Source organism: Cupressus sempervirens, chromosome 3 (genome assembly GCF_028749045.1).
Source record: "Cupressus sempervirens isolate cs-2001-9-10 chromosome 3, ASM2874904v1, whole genome shotgun sequence".
NCBI classification, from domain to species: Eukaryota; Viridiplantae; Streptophyta; class Pinopsida; order Cupressales; family Cupressaceae; genus Cupressus; species Cupressus sempervirens.
In genome coordinates, this window is record NC_143120.1 from 559315661 (window position 1) to 559339662 (window position 24002).

The 24002-nt window shown below is 35.4% G+C and overlaps 1 protein-coding gene across 2 annotated transcripts in view; it reads left to right on the forward strand.

Moving 5' to 3' along the window:
- ISPD (Nucleotide-diphospho-sugar transferases superfamily protein) overlaps positions 1-24002 on the forward strand; it is a 224407-nt gene that overhangs the window by 170715 nt on the left and 29690 nt on the right. For both annotated transcript variants that reach the window (XM_089820899.1, XM_089820900.1), the window contains exon 10: positions 279-325. In XM_089820899.1, the coding sequence (XP_089677025.1) occupies positions 279-325 (47 nt within the window). The remainder of the gene's footprint in view (positions 1-278; positions 326-24002) is intronic.

The following is a 24002-nucleotide window of genomic DNA, read 5'->3' on the forward strand; positions in this document are numbered from 1 at the left end:
TATTTATAGACCAGCAATAATTAATTATATTTAGTAATTTTTATTTACCATACTAAGATGTAATATTCCAACAAAATGGGTATATTTTGAGGCAAATTTTCAGCTTTCAAAGTCCATTATTTGAGTAATTTGTAATTTATGTTTTCCTTAAACAATCCAAAAATAGTCTCACTAAATTTTATTGTATTGAATATTTAATCATAAATGGTCAGCAATAAATTGAGCTTCAGTATGTTTCTCCTAGCTAATCAAATTCTTTTCATTATGGTCATGTGCAGGTTATAAAACCTGGCTTGCTTCAAAAAGGGTTTGAGCTTGTTCAACGGTATGCTTGTAGAAATTTCCTTTTCATTTTGGATGAACTCTACACTATCTTTTTCTTATCCTTTGTTAATATGCTTTAGAATGTACTTCAATGTTTATTCTTTATATCCACCTTAGCATCCATAACAGGTCCATCCCAGGAAAGGATCCTAGATTCCTAACCCAAGTATGCCCTGAGTATGTCTAGTGTAGGACCAAATCATGTGGGTTCTGCTCTAGTATGTCCGACATGAACGTAGGACATACTTGGGCAATCTTGGATGCTGCACTTCCCCCAAAGAATATTTAATGAAAAGAAAAGTGCTAACACAGTTGAAATCCCAAAATTATTATTGAATATTCAGGAATGGATAAAATAAACCTTGAGCTAGTTCCCATGGACCAGAACATCTGAGAAAATTAAACTACTATACAAATAGAATAAATTGTGCAAGGTGAAGCTAAGTGAAGGTGCTACGGTTAAAAGCGATAATTTACTGAAAGTCTGAATATGGAGTATACCAGGAGACTGACTTGTATCTCTGTTGAAGACTGAAGCCATGGTGTTGCCATGAGTCTTGTGTTTACCAATTGTGATTGTTGCCATTGGTGAAAGTCAGAGTTATAATTGTGTGAAGGTGGTTGTCTCATGTTTGTATTAAATGCTTGCATCTCAGACAGGTTTGGAATCACATTCTTCACTGTTTTGTAAGAATGGACACCTAGTTTTTCAGAGCTTCTTTATGTCACTCAGTCATGCATTCATGATAAGCTTGATGTCATCACTTACAAATAAGTTAAAATTTATTGTTATAAGAACTAGTTAGTAGCAACAAGTTGTTGAAAGCTGACAATCTGTTAGAAGTGCCTAATGACGAACTGATTTTGTTTGTTCCCAAGTCGAGCACAATGCGCTTCATGATTGCATGCTATTTTTTAGTTCAATTTGTCCAGGTTTGTGAGTTCAAAGGAGAACTTTATGAATCTGATTCTAAATAGGGAGGGATATGTAGGTTATCAAGGAGATGGACCAGCTCAATAGGACTTGGGTGTGTAAGCACGAACTATAGTAAATGTGTTTAAGTGGTCTAATGTGAACTTAATTTTAGGAATCCACATTAGTCTTTGAAATCATGAGCCATGTGTAATATTCCTGTTTTGGTCCATTTCGGCATCCTTGGAAGCCCTAACTCTTTTGGAGAGTGACATCTTTGCTGGATAAGTGTCTAAACAATAGCAAAGAGTTTTTGGAGCCAAGAAGAGGACAATGATACTTTTCTGTGTAAATTCGACACTTCGGGAGCACTCACTCTTCTTGGAGAAGTATATTGAAGATATCTTAATTTGCAATGCTCTTTGTCCGGTTCTATGGGATTTGGAACTGATTCAATTGCAAGTGTCCTCCTATCCGAACTTGTACAAATTATTTAATTAGTGATTACTCAATTGGCCTTTAATTTTATTAAAATACTTGACTTATTTTTCTATGATAAATTTTATAGTAAGGGTTTGGCAGATCGACCAATAAGATCGACAGTTCTGTAATTAAAATGACAATCAGCTGCTTTATACTTGAATTCTGATATAGTATTGCTCTTTTTATTGAGAATGTATATATGCAACTATAAGTCTATATCTGCTATGTCATCAATTTGATAGTATTCTCAGAATGACAATTTGAATTACTAATTCGAACACCCCAGCTAATCTTAATGGCCAATTGGATTCAAGGTTCTGACATTTCAAAAAAACATTTTACTATCCTCCATGGTTGATAAAGGCATCAATACTATAAGTGCTGGCAAAAGACTGCTACCAACAAACTGTACTGGTCATTCTATCGGTTTACATAAGCTATAATACTCCTTGTAACGAAACACGAAAATACTCATACAAGTCCAGCAGCACACTCCTCAATTTAGTCCTAGGAAACTTGGAATGAAATGAGGAGAATTTCTCCTTAATTCCTGGTAGGTCCAGAATGGCTCAGAGACTAACACATCCCACTTTTGACATTGTAATGCCCCCTTTTTGAATTATATGAGACACTACGCAAATCATGAAATCCTTCTTCCCAATTTAATCTCAATACATTCAGTGCAAAACACAGACTATGACAGGTAATTCTGAATGCAAATGATAATTACAGTATGAATGACTGGTAATTCCAAATGCTACAACGATGAAGTATGAATACAATTATAACGAATTGTCTCAATACATATGACTGGTAGTTTCAAATGCAATACTGCAACTATAATGCAGTTTATGATATAATGGCTGTTTCTCATATTACAATAGAATGTATGCACTATTGTGTAGCTGTATCTGATCCTCGAATGTGGTGTATGCTGGATGTTACAGGATCTCAGGCAGACATATGCCATCTCTGATATTCTGAATTATATATGCAATCTTCTCTGTTACACGAGCCGTCTCTGATATACAATTGTATTGCTTGCATAAGTTATACAATATAAAATCTTCTTATCTACGCGACAGAATGTATTCAATCTTCAATTTATACTTTCATATGGGAATAGTTGCCTTCATATGGGAACATTTGCCTTAAAGGAAATTCTTTTGAAAACCACCGTGAGGAAGATGGCATCAGTCAAGACCACACAGCTGCATAACTACATTAGATAGGGAGATGAAACTAATGTCTATCCCATCCACACAAAAGAGATCCATTGCAATAGTCTCCCAACTCGTATTGCCAAGGCATGCAGTAATATTGGATGAGCATGGAAGGATTATTTGCTAGCCACTTGTATCTGCATAATTTATAAACTAAAAACTGTTATTTGAGAACATGATGATGCATCAGGGGATAGTAAATGTGCGGGGCAGCATCACCACACATTCCAAATACAAAATATTCTCCAAAAGTGGAAAACTCACGGCAAGACAGAAATATTTCAGTGAGATGTAGTTTCGGCAGGTACTAACATCAATATACAGAAGCTTGCCTCATCCAAGTTGTGTGGGAAAGGCAATTGTTGGTTTTGCCAATGCTTGCCTCTATTAAACAGTGTAGAAAAACCAGTGATTAGTACTAACCCATTGGCAAAACAGGGGTCAACTGGGTACAAATCCCACTCATAATAATGGGTTTTGTCACAGATTGTCATGTTTGCTGTCCTATTTGCAATAATATCAGCCTCTCAATGCAAAACCATATAACAATTCAGCATTCACATTAGCTCGAGGGCTTGTTGCAAAAGATACTTTAATTGCCAGGACATCATAGAAGATTTAGACGAACCCGTACTGACCACCATTGAATCTTCTTAAATATACAAATTAGTCACTTTTGCAATTGAGTGCCAAAGTGAGACCCACTATGAGAACAAGGAACTTTGTTGTGTTATTCATGGCAAGGAGGATGATTTTGTAGGCTGTCTCACTGTCATTTACTGAAATATAGAAGAACTAATACTAGACAAGATTACATCAGCTGCTTGAAATGCTCAAAATATTTCCGTGTTGTCTTTAACCACTCAAAGGCTCCTTTCTTTGTAAGTTTTTCAACAGAGTTGTTGTCTGGGAAACCTTTGTACAAACCTCCTATACAAGCCACACAATCCAAGGAACCCCTTCAGTCATGTGAGGTTAGTTGGAGTCGGTCATTCAATGATGACTACCCTCACTCTATCTTCTCTAATAGTGTACAAGATACAAAAGCTCTCTCATTCTGAATTCACATTTGGATTCCTTGGCAAACAGTGCCTCACTCTCCATGATACTCTAAACCTCCTCCAAGTGCTGCAAATGCTGCTCCCTTGTCTTGCAAAAATCAAGATGCCATCAAAGAAGACTAATAAAAACAATGCAACTGCCTATTGAACACTTGTTTTATGCAATTCTGAAATGTGGGAGGAGCATTTTCAAGCCCAATTGACATTGCCAAGAGCTCAAATTGTATGGCATCTGAATGTTGCCTTCTCTATGTCCTTAACTATCAGCTTGATCTGATGATAACTTGACCATAAATCAATCTTGGTGAAATAATAGGCTCTATGCAACTTATCAATAAACTCATCTATCCATGATGTTGGGTACATCTTCTTGATAGCTTTTTTGTTCAGTGCACTATAGTCGATGCACATACACATTTTTTCATATTTTTTGTTCACCAAAACCATTGGCGGGGTAAAGGGATTCTTGTTGGGCCTCTGATGCAAGTAGCTGTTTGGATTCACAAAATTAAATAAACAATATTTGATAACTTTCTAATGAAATTTTGCACATTTTGGCAAATTTTGAACTAAATTAATGATTGGAGAAGAATCTAGAGCTTCCAAACAATCATTCATGACTTTCAGAAATGAAAACATATATGAAACCCCTTTGGAGAGATTAAAGAATAATGAATTATAGTCATTTTCCAAAATTTATAGCAAAGTCCAATAAGTGGAATAAAAGTTATCCAATTATTCCTGTAACTGCTAACCCAAAAACAAATTCAGAGGTTCCTTCACTAAAACGACCATAACTTCTACAAAACTTAATGAAATTGGATCAAACCGAAATGAAAGCTAAATCTTAAAATGTAATGTTTCGTTCTTGGGTTGCATGTTTTGTAGTATCAATGGACTTGGAAGTATGTATCAGAAGCCATAGAACGCAATCAAACGATGACCGTGCGTATGAGGTGTGTTGGCGGTACAGTGATGATGTTGGGGTTGACTGTATGGTGGAAATCAGGGAGAATGTTTGGCTGTAGGGTGGCCGTACGGTGAAGGATGTGCTACGTGGCCTTAGGGTGGAGTTGTCTGTACTGTCCGTACGGTGAGGAGTGATGTTTTCCGTATGGCCTGAGAGGGATGTCCGTACTACAACCAAGAATGTGTTTATGGGTGTGTCGAACTAGATATTGAAGGGAGTAGTGGAGAGGGGTTTAGGGCGTATAGAAGGAATGTGTACGGTTTAAGTGTTACAAATAAATGCAAAGATTTATAATTGCTTTCGGGCTGCCAAATGAAATAAGCAATGAAGATTGAATACGCACAAAACATCAATTTGGAACCAAGCAGAGATTGTAGTTGCAAATAGTGATGGTGCTCCAATTTGCCAAATCCGAGCCAAGTTATACATTGACGGAATAGGGTGAGGGTTGAATACCACCGAAACCGGAATAACCAAATAAGGAAGCTCTTTCACTTTCGAAATGGCGAACAACAAAGAATTCCAACAGGAATTCGAAGTACCAAGAAAGTATAATCCAAATTGCATACCAACTATTACCTACATGCCGTTCTTAAAGATCCTTCGGAGAAACTCCCTAGGGTTTACAAAGATAGCCGACGACAACACCTACAAAAACAATTAAAATAAAAATGGGTCCGAGATATACTAAATTTATCGGCCCATAAACAATGCTTTGATTATATATTTATTTTATGATAGGAACATTATAGTCCTCGCGTCCCAAATTTTGCTTGTCTTCAAAAAAATGGAATGCCGGATGTTGAAGAATGTGTTCACCTTCCCAAGTCACGTCATCTAGCGGCAAGTGTTTCCAGCGTACCAAGTATTTCCTCAGGGTACGGTTCCACAGAGTCTTCTCCCATACATCAATGATCTGGATCGGTTCTAACATAAGCTTACCTTCATTGAGTGGCGGAAGATCTATGGTTACTATGATGTTCTATCCCATGACTTTCTTCAGGCAAGAGATGTGAAAGAAATTATGGATGCGACTCCCTTTTGGAAGTTCGAGTTCATAGGCAACTTCACCAATACAGCGAGTTACACGATAAGGACCATAAAAACGTGGCTTCAATTTTTCTTTCTCTGTTGCCTTCAACGAGGTTGCTTGTATGGTTAGAGCCTGAGATAGACCAAGTCTCCCACTTCAAAACTTCTCTTAATTTAGTGTCTGTGGACATAAATCTTTTGTTGATTTTGTGCCCTTTGTAAGTTCTTCAAGAATCTCAGGATGTCTTGCCCTTCCTGAAGCCAGTCCCTCACCCTTGGTGCACCACTGTCACCCAATACCATGTTGATAAATGAAAAGGTTCATACTCGTATAGTGCTTTGAAGGGTGCCATCCCAATAGACAAGTGATAAGTTGTATTGTAACAATATTCCCCCATATGTATCCATTTGACCCAAGCCCGTTGCTGTGCCGAAATGTAGTTCCGGAGGTAGCTTTCCAACCACTTGTTCACAATCTCTGTCTCTCCATCTGTTTAAGAGTGGTAGCTAGTACTTGGTGACAATTGTGTTCTTGTCAACCAAAATAATTCTCTCTAGAAAATACTAAAAAATCAACCATCCCTGTCACTAACAATGTTTCGAGGTAATCCATGCAAACAAAAAAACTTCTCTGAAAAATAAGTCTGCTACTTGTGCGACCTGGAAATTGGAGGAGATGATGAAGAAGTGTGCATACTTCATCAATCTATCAACCACCACAAAGATACAATCCTTTCCATTTACCTTAGGAAGCTTGGTGATGAAGTCCATAGAAATACTTTCCCACTTCTGTTCTGGTATCAGCAAGGGTTGCAATAGCCTAGGAGGTAAAGTGTGTTCGGATTTGTTTTGCTAGTAGACTGCACATTCTCGTGCGTATTGCAAAATATCACCTTTAAGTCCCTCCCACAAAAATCTCTCCCTAAGCTGTCTATAGGTTTTGAGGAACCCCGGTTGTCCGACCAAGTGTGAGGGATGTATTTCCTTTAGGATTTTCTTCTTTAGTTTGGATTCAGGCACTCAGTATATTTGATCCTTATAGTAAATGATGTCATCCACCACCTTGTATCAGTCATCCTGAGTGTCGTCCATTAACTTACATGCAAATGTGTTTTTGGGATATTCCAACAATAAGTGTGCTTTCCAGTCAGCCAAAATTTGAGACAGTAAATAGATGGTGGTTTTTTGTTGACAAAGCATCTGCAAACACATTGTTCTTTCCATTCACATATTCAATGTTGAAATCAAAAGCCTGAATCTTACTTGCCCATTTTTGTTGCCTTTCATTTAGATCCAATTGCTCTAAAAAATATCTAAACTATTATGATCGGTACAGACAACAAACTTGGCACCCACCAAATATTGCTGAAACTTGGTCAGTGCATGTACGATGGCCAACATCTCTTTGTCATAAATGGAATATAGACGCTCCGCTTGTGTAAGATTCTAATTGTCATAGGCTAAAGGATCTCTATCTTACATCAATATTGCGCCAATGCTCTCTCTGGATGTTTCACACTCCAGAATGAATGGTTGGGTGAAGTCAGGTAAGGCGAGAACCGGGCAAGTGCTTATTGCTTCTTTTAACTTATCAAAGTGTGTTGTGCTTTTTCATTCCACTGGAAGGAGCCTTTCTTAGATCTGTTTATGGTGCACTGAGTTGAGAGAACCCTTTTACAAACCTCCGGTAATAACTACACAGTCCAAGGAACCCTCAATTCAAATAGCGATTTTGGTGGGAGCTAATCAAGGGTAGCTTGAATCTTCTCCTGGTGGACTTGTACTACATATTTACTGACAACGTGCTCTAGGTACAATATTTTTGTCATTCTGAATTCACGCTTGATTGCTTGGTGAACAAGGACTGGGCCTTTATGATTCCTAGGATTTCATCCAAATGTCTCTGGTGTTCTTCCCAAGTTTTACTGCAAATAAGGATATCATCAAAGAATACCAACAAGTACTTAATGCAATTGTTTGTTGAAGATGTGATTCATGCAAGATTGAAAAGTAGTTGGTGCATTCGTTAATCCGATCGACATGACCAGGAACTCATAATGCCTGTAATGACAACGAAAAGTCGTCTTCTCCATCTCTTCTTCCCGCATGCGGATCTGATGGTATCTGGAACAAAGATCTATTTAGAAAAATACATCGCACCATGTAGCTCATCCAACAATTCATCGGTCATGGGAATATGGTATCTATTTTTTATTATCTTCTTATTCAACGCATGATAGTCCACACACATGCGCATTGTCCCATTCTTCTTTTTTACCCATACTATTGATGATGCTAAAGGGCTAGAGTTGGGACAGATACAACCTTTATCGAGCAACTCTTAAATCGTCTTCTCGATGTCATCTGTGAATTTTTTGGTATGGCAGTATGGTGTGGTGATAACTGGTTTGACACTAGCTTCCGACTCGATGGTATACTCAAACCCATGGTGGGGAGGTATGGCAGGTGGAACATCTATAAAAACTTTATCATGGGTACTCAAGATATTCTAAAGATCATCATCCCGGTGGGGTGTCCATTGTCCTTTTATTTGTTCTGCCAAAACAAAACAATGTGCAACCCATGCAATGCCATCATGCCGAAACTTCCTTTTGTCGCTCATTGGCCATCCCATGAAGAACAACCTTTCCATCAACAACAAAAGTTAAGTTCATCCGCTTGAAACTCTGTGTGTATTCATCTAGTGTCTCCATCTACTATATGCTCAAAATAACCTCTCCATATCATCCAGGTCCACTATAAATAAATCCTCTTATCACAGTGTGATTAGCCATGGTGATACTTAGTTGGGGAACATGGTACATGCAGGGTAAACACGTTTCTTCGACAACCTTGACCTAGAATCTTGCGTGCTTCTCTGTAGGTAGACCTCTTCTCTTTGCCAAAGATGAGTTTATGGAGTTTAGAGTGGCTTCGCTATCGAGCATCACAGTGACCTGTCTTTAAAGTGTTCTAGGTACTCGAAATACTGTACATCTTGGGTTCCTAGCCAGGATGATGGTTCCTCAATGTTGTATCAATGCGGCGATCTCTTTGTATGGTTCAAATTAACCATTTTGGAGTCCTTGTGGGGGTGACTGTCCTCTGTGGATAGATTCTCCTGATCGTCCTCATCATCAAACACAACTTCAATGTAGTGTATTTTCCCTTTACCAAGGCATCTATGCCTAGGTTCCCATGGCTCCTTACAATTGAAACATAATTTCTTAATGTAGAGCTCCTGTTTGGTAGATTCATCCAATGAAGGCTTCTTCGACAGAGGTTTGTTACCCTTATCCCTTGGAAATATCGGTAGTTTGGAGTGGGAGTAACCTCGAGAGGATGATGTTAATGATGATGCCATGATTTGTGCCTTATAGCCTCCAAAAGGGTGGCAGGATTATAACCTTTTACCCAACCCCTTAGTGGTTCCATCAATCCGTCCATGAAGTGCACTATCTGCCTCCTTTTGGAAATGTCTATAACCAAAATAGAGAGTTTTTGAAATTTTGTGACGTATCAATTGAACGATCTAGTTTGCATCAATTGTGCCAACTCTTTAAAATTAAGTTCCAGACTTTACCATCAAATCGATCTATCAATCTTTCGGTGAATTCTGCATAAGTATTTTACTTGGTCATGCCCCAACATGATATTGCCATGATGCCACTATTCATGCGCCACTCCCTCCAAGTGGAGTGCTTCAAATTTAATTGCTTCTTCTTTTGGCATTGGATTAAGCTAGAAGTAATATCGACCTTCATTACCCATGCTTGGGCAGATATTGATCCGGATCCATCAAATGGTGATAGATTTACTTTACTCAACTTTCTTCTGAGATTGTAGTTAAAATATCCTCAGTTTCTGCCCTCAGAATATCGCATTCTCAATTCTACGTAATCTTTGTAGGATATATCCTTTTCCAAGTTTGCATTCTTTCAATCTTTTTTCAACTATTCTTAAACTTCCTCAAAGGTTGGTTGCCTTTCTTTGTGTGGTGCCTCCATCTGTGGAGGGAAAGTTGGCATGGAAGGTTGAGAGTGTGCTGGATGAGGATTTACCTTACCTGACATTGAGTCGGCGCTGTGACCGTTTTCTTCCCCAAATATCTTATTGTTTGCCAGTTTCCTAAGAGTTTCTTCCATAAGTCGTTGAGTGTCATTGATTTACACCTGATTACTCGAAAGATCCCTTAGTAGTGCCATGAGTTCGACAGGAGTGGGTTCTTGATTTGCCATTCTATCAATTGAGTAGGATCTGCTTCTTTTCCATCTATAAACTTTCATTCACTCTCCACAGGTTGGTAGGATCTATGGATCTGATACCACTATTATGTTCTATTCTTGGGTTGTATGTTTCGTAGTATCAATGGGCTCAAAAGTAAGTTTCAAGAACCATGAAATGCAATCATAAGATGACTGTGCATATGAGGTGTGTTGGCCGTACAGTAATGTTGGGCTTGACCATATGGTGGAAATTAGGTAGAATGTCTGGCCGTACGGTGAAGGGTGGCTGTATGGTGAAGGATGTGCTACGCAACCTTAGGGTGGAGCTATCCGTAGTGTGAGTAGGGATGTTTGTACGGCCTGATAGGGATGTCCGTACGATGGCCAAAAAGGTGTAATGAGACTGTACGATGGTAGGATGTTATGGGCGTGTGGAATGAGGTATTGGAGCGAGTAATGGAGAGGGGTTTAGGGCGTATAGAAGGAATGTGTACAGTTTAAGTGTTACAAATAAATGCAAAGATTTATAATTACCTTCAGCCTGCCAAATGAAATAAGCAATGAAGATTGAATACGCACAAAACATCAATTTGGAACCAAGCAAAGATTGTAGTTGCAAATAGTGATGGTGCTTTGATTTGCCAAATCGGAGCCAAGTTATACATTGATGGAATAGGGTGAGGGTTGAATCCCATTGAAACTAGAATAGCCGAGCAGGGAAGATCTTCCACTTCCAAAATGGCGAACGACAAAGAATTCCAATGGGAATTCAAAGTACCAAGAAAGAATAATCCAAATTGCATACCAACTGCTACCTACATGCTGTGCTTAAATACCCTTTAAAGGAACTCCCTAGGGTTTACAAAGATAACCGACGACAACACCTATGGAAACAATTAAAATAAAAATGGGTCCGAGATATACTAAATCAACCAGCCCATAGACAATGCTTTGATTATGTATTTATTTAATGATAGGAACATTACATAAAAATTTCCAGAAATAAAGTTTCATGTCTATATCATTCTATATTCTGGAAAAAATAACTTTGAAAAATTAGAATAAAAACAATAAAAACAAGTTTTTTTTCATTTCAATTCTTCTCCAAACTTCTCCAGCTTGTCCTCTTTGTAAATCATGACCAATACAGGATATTTTAAAGCCTTTCCATGTTTTCTAACTTATTAGCTACCCCCATGACTGTTCACCTTTGCTTTTACATTAACTTTCCATAATGACAACATTTTATTATATATTGACAACTTTTGCATTTTTCTAGAAAAAAAACCCCCATATTTTTTAAAGCCCTTACTAACATGTCAAAATGGACTATAAATGACATTATCCTTTAATGGTCTTATTTTCATAATTTGACTATATGGACCAGTTTATTACCTCACTAGGCAACTTCGACAATTCTTTACAAATGACTTTATTTAGCCTTACATATTGACTCAAATGGATTCAAAACACATAAAAGATCTATTAATTTTTCGTAGCTTCAGTTGGATAAACTTTGACACTAAATTGAAGTTACATATATGTGATTCATATATACATGTGTGTGTGGAGTTAATTAAATAATAAATTATATATAGGATATATTATATATATAATGAATAGACATGTCCCATGAAGAGACATGCCTCATCTTGATTTATTATCAATATAAGTAAGAGATTGTTGCAAAGTGGAAAACACATACCAAAGATTATGGCAGTACTTAGTACATTTGCAGTGATCCCTGAAACTTAACATGGTATCAGAGCTAGGTTTGAATGTCTGGGACAAATTCACATTGATAAGGATCATGATGTTCATTAATCATTCGATGGTTCTTGGACTCGAGGTGGTCTATATGGGAAATCTTGATGACTCTTTATGATCTCAATTTTGACTCATATAAAAGATGAGTGTGTGGGCAATATATTGTGATTAGCTCCAAGGTTTATTGTACTCTATTAGGGATGTCGGGTGCAATTATATTAAAGCAAGGTTGCACGGGTACGTGGGTACGGGAACGGGAACGGGTACGAGAACGGGTACGGGTACGCATATTTTTCAAAATAGGGGACGGGGGTACGTGTGTATGCCTAATTTTTTCTATATGATTAATATTTTATAGAAAATATAAAAATCAAAATATATGTCATGAGTCATGACATTGAGCATTCAAAACAAGAAATTTGAAAATATGAGCCATAAGTCAAATTATAATATATATATATATATATATATATATATATATATATATATATATATATGCTATTGCTGAATGTTTAATGTTTAAAGTATTTTTCATAATAGGGGATGGAGGTACTTGGGTATGTCAAACTTATTTAAAAATTATACTTTTATATTTATAAAAAATCTGAAATTATGAGGTTTTTCAAAACAAGAACAGTGATAAAGGTTGCAAATGTAATGTATTGTTTTCACTTTCAAATTTGCTATATGTTTGAAATAATAATACATGATAAATGCTTAGATGCATAACAAAGAAGACAGACTTTAAACATGAACAAGAAGATCCTAAATCATATGACAATGACATATTGCAAATGATAAACTTATGACTTGAACAGTGATAAAGTTTATTGTTAATGAGTATCAAAGATTCAAACTGATTTGGTATTGAATTAAGTTTGATAAACAACAAGCTAATGCAAAAATAAAAAACCAAAAAAAAAATCAGAATCTTAATCAAGGTCCTTAGCTATGATGCTCTCCACCGAGTACCCGGTACGTGGGATACGTGTACCCGGTACTTGGGTAGGTGGGATACGTGTACCCGGTACTTGGGTACGTGGGTACGAGTACCAAGGGTGTGGGTATGAGTACCCATGCAACCTTGTATTAAAGACACTACAAGCAGGAGGTTTGGCCAGATTAGCTACAGTAGCACTAGTGCAAATCATGTTGACTAAGATTATAAAGATCTAAATGATACACACATTTCAAGAAGAGCGAGAATTAGGGCCTCTTTAGACATTACAATGTGGATCATGCTTGGTGGCCTCAATTCATTATTCATGATGGGCAGATCTAACATCTACGTAATATTCTCAGGAATCACTTAGGGGTGGCTTGAATTCCATTCCATACAGGAGCTCTAACACTTGGTGGCTAATCCTTCCATGGTACAAGTATCCTGGCATTGCACGAGATTGGCCATGAAGGATATGAGAGATGAGATCTGTTCCATCATCCTCTTTCCTTTGACTTCATCTTTGGTGATCTAGATGCAAAAATTTATGTTTGCAAATGTGGGCTGGTAATGGCCTGAAACAAATTTGAGAAGGATTGCAGAGGCAATATTAATTAGTGAAGGCAACGACGACTGTCACCATTGGCAATGGTACAGATGGAGCCTAAAAATTTAGGTCTCCATTTGTGAAATGATGTTGAAAATTTGATGAAATATCCCTACGTGAAGATTTTGAAAAAAATCCTACAAGTGGAGGCTTTCATATCCTTTACAACAAATTCCCATAGGGAAATAGGGTTGAGTGGGATTACAGTGACAGGCATTTTTTCCCACCATTGGGCAGGATTTTCAAACTGATCTTTTTGTTCTTTTATCAAGGCATTAGTTGAATTATCATGTCAAATAATGTCAGAGGTTGAAGCATTTATTGGAAGTTGTTCATCATTCGCAGCCATTTCACAACCTCAGGCCTGCAATATAGCTGCTGTCTTCACTTCAGGGAAGGAATTCTGAGGGAAAATGTGTATTATATCAAAAATGGTGGAATGTTTTCAGACCAGTATCCAAGATGCATGAAGAACATTTTCAGAACAAAAGAATGCATGCAAAATAATGCATAATGAATATGAACAGTGAGATATAAATGTTACAGAAAATCTGATACAAGGGGAGTTTGCTAAGGAAATATGTAAAACTTGCCTTGTGTATACCAACAGGAGGTAAAGAGTTTGTGCACACTGAAATGAGCATTTCTTGCATGTCTGTTGCATGCTTGGACTAGAGCTTATGTGGGATTCTATCAAAAGGTTGTAGATGACAATGAAGAAAACTGCATGAATTCTGAAGAGATAAGTATTACGGGTGTTGTTATTTTGCTTAGGATCTATTCATTATCAATTCAATATGTGTGTATTGCAAGTGATACAGAATACAAAAATCAACCGGGGTGTGAGCTGCATTGATGTATTGCATCAAGGGCAATTCCATCCACAGGAACATGAACATGTTTTTGTCTCAGTTCTTTCTTTCTAGCATGTTCTCAGTACTGATGCGTTTTGCCAATGCATTTCAAGCTTTCCCATCGGGTTTAATTCTGTCGTTCAGAAATTCTATATATCTAGTAATGATTATTTGAGCAGCTAAATAAATGGATCCGCTTGTCTGTAGTTTTGTTTTCAGAATCATGCACTGGGGATTCCTTGGCAGGCTCAGATGTCACTGTGGCTGGCTTCCGTGCTAATGCATGGAAAATTTTATTTGTAAGAAATATATTCTGGTTTTATATCAACCTTTGAAGCTCAGGAAATCGACGGGGCTACTGGTATGCGTTTGAGGCAAAAGTTGGAGTTTTATCGCAAATGAAAACAAATGAAGCTGTATTCAATCACATGTAGCCAATGACAGGAATTCTCATGCCATATGCTGATGATTATAAGAGATCAAATTATATGAGGAAATGAGCATTATGAAAGGTTTGAGTGAGCTATCAGAAGGTGTTAATGTGCCAGAGAAGAAAGTATTAGTTTTGTTCTCTCCAAGCTGCTAAGTTTTTCCAAACAACTATGTTTGACTAGGCAAAAGCAAGAATTCAAGTTTGTAGACAGGGATGTAACATGCTGTATCTTCTATTTCATCAAAAGATCTTTAATTATCTTTATCCACATTATGATTTCAATCTGAAAGTTGTGATGATACTTACAGTTAAGAGTGTAAAAACCATAATCTGGAAGTATTCCTCATTTTCTGCCTTGAGATCCAGAGATTACAAAAGAGTGTTGAACGTGCAGAAGACATTCATATTGATGAATGAAAGATTGAAATGAATCAATATAAGTAATCTTACACAGACCTGCAGAATGGAATTTGACACCGATTAATAAAGATGAAAGCAGTTGTCAAAGGCATGTATTTGGCATGTATGAGAGATTATAGAGCGATGAAAATCTTTCACCCAGGTCTGCAAATGATCACATGCAAATGAGGTCACAGCCTGAAATAAATAAGTCAGTGGACATAGCAGAGTCTCCTTGATGCTGAAAAGTCTCTGAGCAGAAAATTTTAGAGCAGCACTAAGCAATATTGTGGGAAGAAATTGCCTGTCCAGAATGGTTGAAAGACATCAAAGTCTCATCATTGTCATCTTCAAGAGCATGATCAGAGACGGGATTGCATGTCATGGGCAAAGCAAAGTTTGTAGGAGACTGTGAAATCCGCCAAGCAAGATCAAGTCAATAGAAATCCATATTACGCACAGCGGGATTGGCGTGTTAATCAGCGCTTGAAATATAAAAACCATCGAGAATGTTTTTGGTCCCAAAAAGTCTAGTTGCCGGCATCTGTGAAATCTCTTGGTAAGTATTTTTCATGAATTTTTTCAAATACATGTTTATAACATTTTTGTATGTGTGGCAGGTATGTGTTCTGATGCGGAAGTCTTATCATGTTCTAGTCGGGCAGAAGAGGAAACTCAGATGCATATCACGTTCGTGAGGAAAAGGGAAATTGGCATTAGTGGAGAGATGCAAGAAATTTTTTATCTGACTATAGTCTTGAATGGAGTTTGAGAGCAAATTATTTATTTAACTACCGATTATTTTAGTCAGAATTTTAATTTTTGGTGGTTATTTGTTATGAACAGGTGTGATGTTTTATAAACACCCTTTCAAAACTTATAAATATATGATGTAAAATAGACCGGAGAGAGATCAATATTCATTCTTATTCTTAAATTTTTTTATCTATCCTATGCACGATGATATATTATATTATTTATTTGGCGGAGAAATGAGCAATTGAACAAAGCTTATGGGTTTTGGATTATGGAGCAAATTTATATGCGAGTCCATGATTGAAATTTGTAGTTGATTGATCATTTGTGAGGAGTGTCTACGTATAATTTTTATTTCTGGCACAATCTGTAAGAAGCATTTATTTAATTTATTTGCATTAGAGTTTTAATATTTTATTAAGTTGTGTCCTTTGTAAACGTTTTTATTATTTTCTATAAATATTTTAATATTTGGATAAGTGGACTGGGTTGTTATTGCATTTTAAATTAGATAAACATAGATATTGTGAAATATTTTATTGTTTCCGTATTTATGTCTAATTTGTCTCCGTAGGAGTTAAAATGCATTTTAGACTAATTTAAATTGCATTCATATAATTGATCCATCTCGTCTGAATTATTAAAATTGTTTATAGTTTAATATATTGAACTTTATAAAGTTGTACGTTTCAACTAATAATATTGACTCTATTGCCCATTTAATTAAGCACTGGTCTTTTATTCTTAATTCATAATCCATATGCTAGCAAATGTTTCATTTCTTGCCTTTGAAGAATTAATATATTCATCTGTTGCATTAATCTATATTTATTCTTTATTCAAAACATTATTTCAATCATTTACCTTTGTTCTCAATTCATAAATCTCAAGTTTGAAGTTTTCAATAATTTTTGCCATTTTGAAAGCTTTTGTTGTATTCGCGTTCTAACCGATCTACTTTAAGCATCTTGGATATAAAGCTGTTGTCCAGGATCAGGTACACCTGCCTCGGTTTTGCAGAGCCCGGAAGTGTAGGGAACTTGGACCGTGTTGTTTAGTTCCGTCAAGTTGGCCTTAACCGGTTGGATATGCCAGCATCGAGCAGGCAAGGCTCGTAGGATTCCAATCTGCGGTTTTGGGAACCAACAGGTACAACATCGATATCCATGCTATTCTCAAAAGACGCAGCCGTCACAACACCCTACAAAAAAAGCTTTACTATTGTGATGGTGAATCATGAGCTCGGGGGTTTGAGGTGTGCATGGGTTTTGATCTCACTGTAGTGCCCAAGATGATGTGTGGTGTCACCTTTCCATGAGACTTGTGAATCAACAACCAATAAAGAAAAGTAGTACAAATGTATCAACGTCATTTGCATTTGACTTGAACCAATTTAATATTCCTAATTATTCGTTCTCTGTACTAATAAATAAGGATGGAATGTAAATCAAGAAAGCAAATAAATTAAAGGCAAAGGAGTATATATAACTCCCACTTGCAATACAGTGAGTAAAAGTGTATGGAAGGCTTAACCGATTCCAAGTAAAGATATCTAAGATGCATTAATATGTGCTGTGGAATTAAAAGTAGTACACATAATTAGTAAGAGGTTAACAGTTGGAAGTTAAGAAAATGAAAGGGTCATGTTGTGTCTTGGGGGATATAAGGGGATCCACAATAAAAAATTGTTAAGGTACCTGCATTAAGGGAAGCATCACTAAAGTGAGAAGGGTGGGCCCTAGTCGAAACTAAAACCTTTGGTCCCACAAACTCAGCAAAGGTATGTAAAGATCTTTCATATTTTTTATTTATTTTTATATATATCGATTCAATAGTTATTCATTTTATGTTTCTTTATTCTAATTGGAAAATGAATATAGATTCATGTTCTATTGATGTATAATATGTATTACATCCTATATATAACTATTGTGTTAATTCTATTAATGAAAATAAAGAGTTATATTATACTCATTTATGTTATTGTTAGTAATAAGCATGAGTTAAATTACTATCATCTAAAAATTAATTTTATTATTCTTATTTTATATTTTTGTATGATCTATAAGAGTTATGTGCCTTGATCTTTTCCTCTAAGAATGTAATTACAAGAAGAGGGAGATTAAGATTTAGACGGAGCCTGCCATTTCATTAGAGGCAACCTTGAAAGAGAGGGAGCATATAGAGAATAAAATTCAGTCAACCTCCAGTGATCTCGATCATATTGATTCAGAGGGAGTAAACCATTTTGAGATGGGCTCTCCAGTAAATTGGAGCAATCAAGAGGACTATAATTCATGAATATATCTTGTGACTACAATTTAATGGGCCTACCCCTTGTATACATTATGAGGAAGTGACGACTTCCAAATGACGTCATTTGTATTTGCAGAAGTTATTGTAAGGTGACGATCTTACAATAACTTGTATTATGAGATAAAAAAATTGAGTACATGGTGAATGTCTTGCATCTCAACATTTTGGGAGGCCATTACTCAAAGAGTATTTGTTGAATATCATTGATATTTTGGGAGGCCAATACTCTTGTTGTCAGATGTGATGTCAAACCTTGTTTTGAGTACTTAGTGAATATTAGGAGACCAATACTCTTGATATTAGATGTGATATCAAACCTTATATTGAGTACTTAGTGACTATCATTCATATTTTGGGAGGCCAATATTCTGGATATCAGACGTGATATCAAACCTTATTTTGAGTACTTGGTGACTATCATTGATATTCTTGGAGGCCAATACTCTTGATATCACATGTGATATCAAATATTTGAGTAATTGGTGAATATCATGTATTATGGGAGACCAATACTCATGATATCAAATGTGATATTGAAATGGTGGATATCTTCTAATCAAAGATATCCTTAAAATCTGTAGTTCCTAATATATCCAATGATGCAATATATGTCTTGTCTTTATCCTCCCTTGCTAAGAGGCATTGTTAATGTGTGGTAGTTCAATTGGATAAACTTTGAGACTAAACTGAAGTTACATATATGTGATTCATTTATATATGTGTGCGTAGTTAATTATTTAATAAATTATATATGACGTATTATATATATAATTGTGTTGTTACCATTTTAATGAATGGACATGTCCCATGAAGGGACATGTCTCCTCTTGATTTATTATCAATATAAATAAGAGATTGTTACAAAGTGGAAAACACTACCAAAGATTATGGCAGTGCTTGGTACATTTGCAACGATCCTTGAAGCTTAACAATATCATTTGAACTCATTAAATGTGTTCTATTCTCTTGGAGCCTCTTGGTGTGCCATTTGTAGTTCCTAATATTACCAATGGTGTAATATATGTCTTGTCTTTATCCTCCCTTGCTAAGAGGCATTGTTGATGTGTGGTAGTTCAATTGGATAAACTTTGAGACTAAATTGAAGTTACATATATGTGATTAATTTATATATGTGTGTGTAGTTAATTAAATAATAAATTATATGTGACGTATTATATATATAATTATGTTGTTACTATTTTAATGAATAGACATGTCCCATGAAGGGACATGCCTCCTCTTGATTTATTATCAATATAAATAAGAGATTGTTACAAAGTGGAAAACACATGCCAAAGATTATGGCAGTGCTTAGCACATTTGCAGTGATCCCTGAAGCTTAACAAGATCATTTGAACTCATTGAATGTGTTCTATTCTCATGGAGCCTCTTGGTGTGCCATTGTGATAGATGCTCCTATGTGATTAATTTATATATGTGTGCGTGTAGTTAATTAAATAATAAATTATATATGACGTATTATATATATATAATTATGTTGTTACTATTTTAATGAATAGACATGTCCCATGAAGGGACATGCCTCCTCTTGATTTATTATCAATATAAATAAGAGATTGTTACAAAGTGGAAAACACATACCAAAGATTATGTCAGTGCTTAGCACATTTGCAGTGATCCCTGAAGCTTAACAAGATCATTTGAACTCATTGAATGTTTTCTATTCTCATGGAGCCTGTTGGTGCACCATTGTGATAGATGCTTCTGCATCATAATCCCAGGGGCAAAATAATTCAATTCCCCTTGAATGTCCTCCTTTCTAGTCTTCCAATTCCTTTGTACAATTGTTTTGATTCTTGCCGACAAAAATGTATCTTTATCCTTGTCCTTCTTGTTGTAACTTGTACCACTCAAGTGGTACTGCATGCCCATGTCCTCATAGGCATCTTTGGGATAGTGATCTCCCGACAAACATGCATATAACATTTTAGGATTCATAATCACAAAACCATCGTCATTGTACATCATGAACATAAATCTGCCCTTCCATGACACTCATGGTGTCATCCTTGCTCATGGTTCTATAAACAACCATCACATCCATCTCTTGATTAGAAACCTCATTATGAGTTTTAACAATGTTCTTGAATTGGTTCTTCAATCATGAATTCAGTCTGTCCATCTTCTTGTTCAACTTGGATAGAACCACGCTTCACCTTTGCTTGTTGTTTCCTTCTTTTGATAATCTTCCTTATAGGCCATTTGATCTTTGTTCTAATTTTTAGATACCATGATTGATTGACCCATTCTATGTAGTCATCTATGATTCTTTCCAACTCTTGTTTATTCCTCTCTAACTTCATTACGTGTTTCTTCTCTTCTTCTTCCGGTTTTCTCCCTTTTTCTCCTCTTTCTTCTTTCTTCCTCTTTTCTCTTCCTTTCCTCTTCTTGTTTCTTCTTCTTTTGTGAATCCTGATAAGCTCTCTATGCATCCAATAACGCTTCATCTTCATAGGACATATCCATCCTTTTTGCCTCATGTACATTATAGGAAGCTTACGAGATGGCATGGACATTGAACCCATGTCATCAAGGAGTAAATTTCAGTCTGTGAGCTTTCCATCGAAAAGAGATAAAGACAAATAACATTTCCAGAAGGATTCCCTCCAGCAAAAGAAAGAATCCGACCACTTGGATAGCAAGCAGTTAAATGAGCTCTGAAGGAGGAAAGTACATTTTCATTGCAGATTTCAAGACACGTCTCCTTATGATGGTTCCTCCTTAATGCAGATCGCATCCTTGCAAAATAATTAGTTAATTTAATATGGTAATTGTTGACAATGACAGCATTAGACACCATGTCATCATTTAGTGTTTCAATCATCTCTTTAATGAATCACTAGCAATAATTATTCATTAGGCTCCTTATAGGATGCATGTTGATAATACGACTTTTGATTATTATTTAATAATAGTGATTTATTAAAACTATTTCTCTATTATTATTTTAATGGAAATTTATATGGTAGCTATTGATGCCTTTAATATCTAATTTAAACTTGTAATTATATGTAATTATTATTTTTATTTACTTATTTTCATAATATACATTATATTTAATTTGCATTTAATTTAAGTATTATTCATTTCTATTTCTATTTGATTATTCTTTGTTTATTTTATATTCATTGATATCATTATTTAATAACAGATTATATTATTCTAATGTCATTATATTCATATAATAATAATATATTTTAAATTATTTTGATAGGTAATTAATTTTATTATTATTGTTAAGATTAATTATTAATGTGTTAATAGCAAGTAGATTCGATCCCAAGACCTCTCCAATGAGAGGCTCACAATTTACCAATCCGTTGTATGCTCTTGCCTATATATTGATATAATATTATTCTATATCAATTATTTATTATATTCATTATCTATTATTTAACAATTAAATATATTTATATTTATTCATTTATTAATATATTTATTTTTGCTACTTTAGAAATGGGGACATCACACTCTGCCCTTTCCAAAATTGCTTGCCCTCAAGCAATTACAAACTTTCAATATAATTTTGATATCCAATCCATTGTCCCTGAAATAATCATTTTCAGCTTAAGAACTGCAATATATTCATAAATATAATTTTATCAACTTGAAAATATCTTATCATATTGTTTAATTTAAAATCTTAGGAACACATTTCATAAAATAAAAATAAAACTTATCTTGATTTGTTATTCTACAATCCTCATGGTCCCTAGGATAGAATTTATGTCTGTCTAAAGCTTTATGGATATCCCTATAGGAAATATTATTTCTTGTGCTCTGAAATGATAGTTGACAACTGACATTCAAATATTCAATCCCATGTCTCCACAAACATAAACAACCTGCCTTATGTCCAGTGATATACAATCTGCTATTGAAATCCTCACGTGGCTGCCCAAAATACTAATATTGGTGCACAGAATTCTTGGAATCTGCCCAGATTGGAATAACGCTATCCATAGGCAAAAGTTGCTATCCAAATATCACTGAAAGTGTTGTTTAAACTGAACAGCTATAACCAGAAAGGTATGGCTGCTTCTCCAAATAATGCAGCTGAAGAAACACTAGAGATATTGTGCCAGACAATAATGTGATTTCTGCCAAACCGAATATTCTGGTCGGCAAGTTGGTTCACAACCAGCAGTACTGTCCTTGCTTCTCGGTATGCTTGGCCTGATACCTATTGCATGCTCCCTTGGAGTGACTGTTGACAATCAAACATAAGAAATTTGTTCCATGCAATCTTCAGATCTTAAGAAGAGGTTGCACTTGCAATGTTCAGATCAAATCACAGCAAACCTAAGTCACAGGATTCGCCGAATTTCATCCTTTTGATTTGAATTTCAGCGAATTTTAACTCTTTCCAAATGTCATCTGAAATTTATGAATTTTAATATAATACTGTAATTTAATATAATATTAATTTATTTTAAACTGCTATTGAGTTTTTAGTTAAACCATTTTAACAATTTTGTGGATATATTAATAATATTTAAAATATATAAATATATATAACTAAAATTTAATGTCGATTTTTTTTCCTTACTTTTACTTTTGGTGGATTTCATTCGAATTTTATGATCGACGAACTTGAATTTGAATTTGAACCTTGTGACTTAGCAGCAAACCAAAGAGTAGTTGGTTGCTCTTCTTTTTCAAGACCACCTGTAAGTTGATTTTTTATTACTGAAAACTTCTCATGCAACTCTTTGCAAGCTCCTCGTGCCAGAAGTTCATGAGCTAGCTTGTGGTTTTGTTTGTTAGCCACATTATTCTTCGTTCTGTAGACTTAGATGATAGTCCCTGTAATCAGTGGAGGGTGAATCTTTCTTATTCTGTGGAGGGAGTCTGTTATATTCATCTAACATATTGATTGCTTCTTTTCTTTTATCCAGTTGCAAATTCTAAGCTATCTGTTGTTGTATTTGTGCAAGCTTTTAATAACCTTTTCTCGATTAGGCATTTTTCCCATGGTATCATTTTTTTTCGCTTTCAAGAATTTTGTGAAATAAACCCTTAAATGCCGGAATATTTAAGATCCAGTTGTTGGATAGAATTAGTTTCTCTTTACCAAATTATATTGAAAGCTAAGACTGATGTTTCTTGTGCTCTGAATTGATAGTTTACAACTGAGATATTCATATATTCAATCCTATGTCTCTTTCACAAACATAACCTGCCTCACGTCCAGCAATAAAGATAATCTGCTATTGAAATCCTCGAGTGGCTGCCCAAAATACAAATATTGGTGCACAAAATTCTTGGAATCTGCCCAGATTGGAATAACACCATCTGTAGGCTGAAGTAGCTGTCCAAATATCACTGAAAATGTTGTTTAAAGTTTTCGACCAGACCCAAATCTGAAAGTTCGGTGGTTATTTTTAATTTAGTTTTTTTAGTTATTTCCAAAAGGTTTGTAAAGATGGTGTCTTTTCACGCTGAAGAGGTGTGAATGACACTCAAGCACATATATATACACAATGTAAAATGTAAAGATAGAAAGAATTTAGATTGGAGAACAAAAAAAAAAAAGAGTATTGACTTGTAGATTGTAAATAAAATATGATTCAATAAAATATTTAGATTTCTTCTAAATTGTTTTGTGGAGTATTTTGTTTTTCAAATCAGTTCTCTGTAGTAATTTTTGTAAAGTTGATAATTGGTACGTCAATGA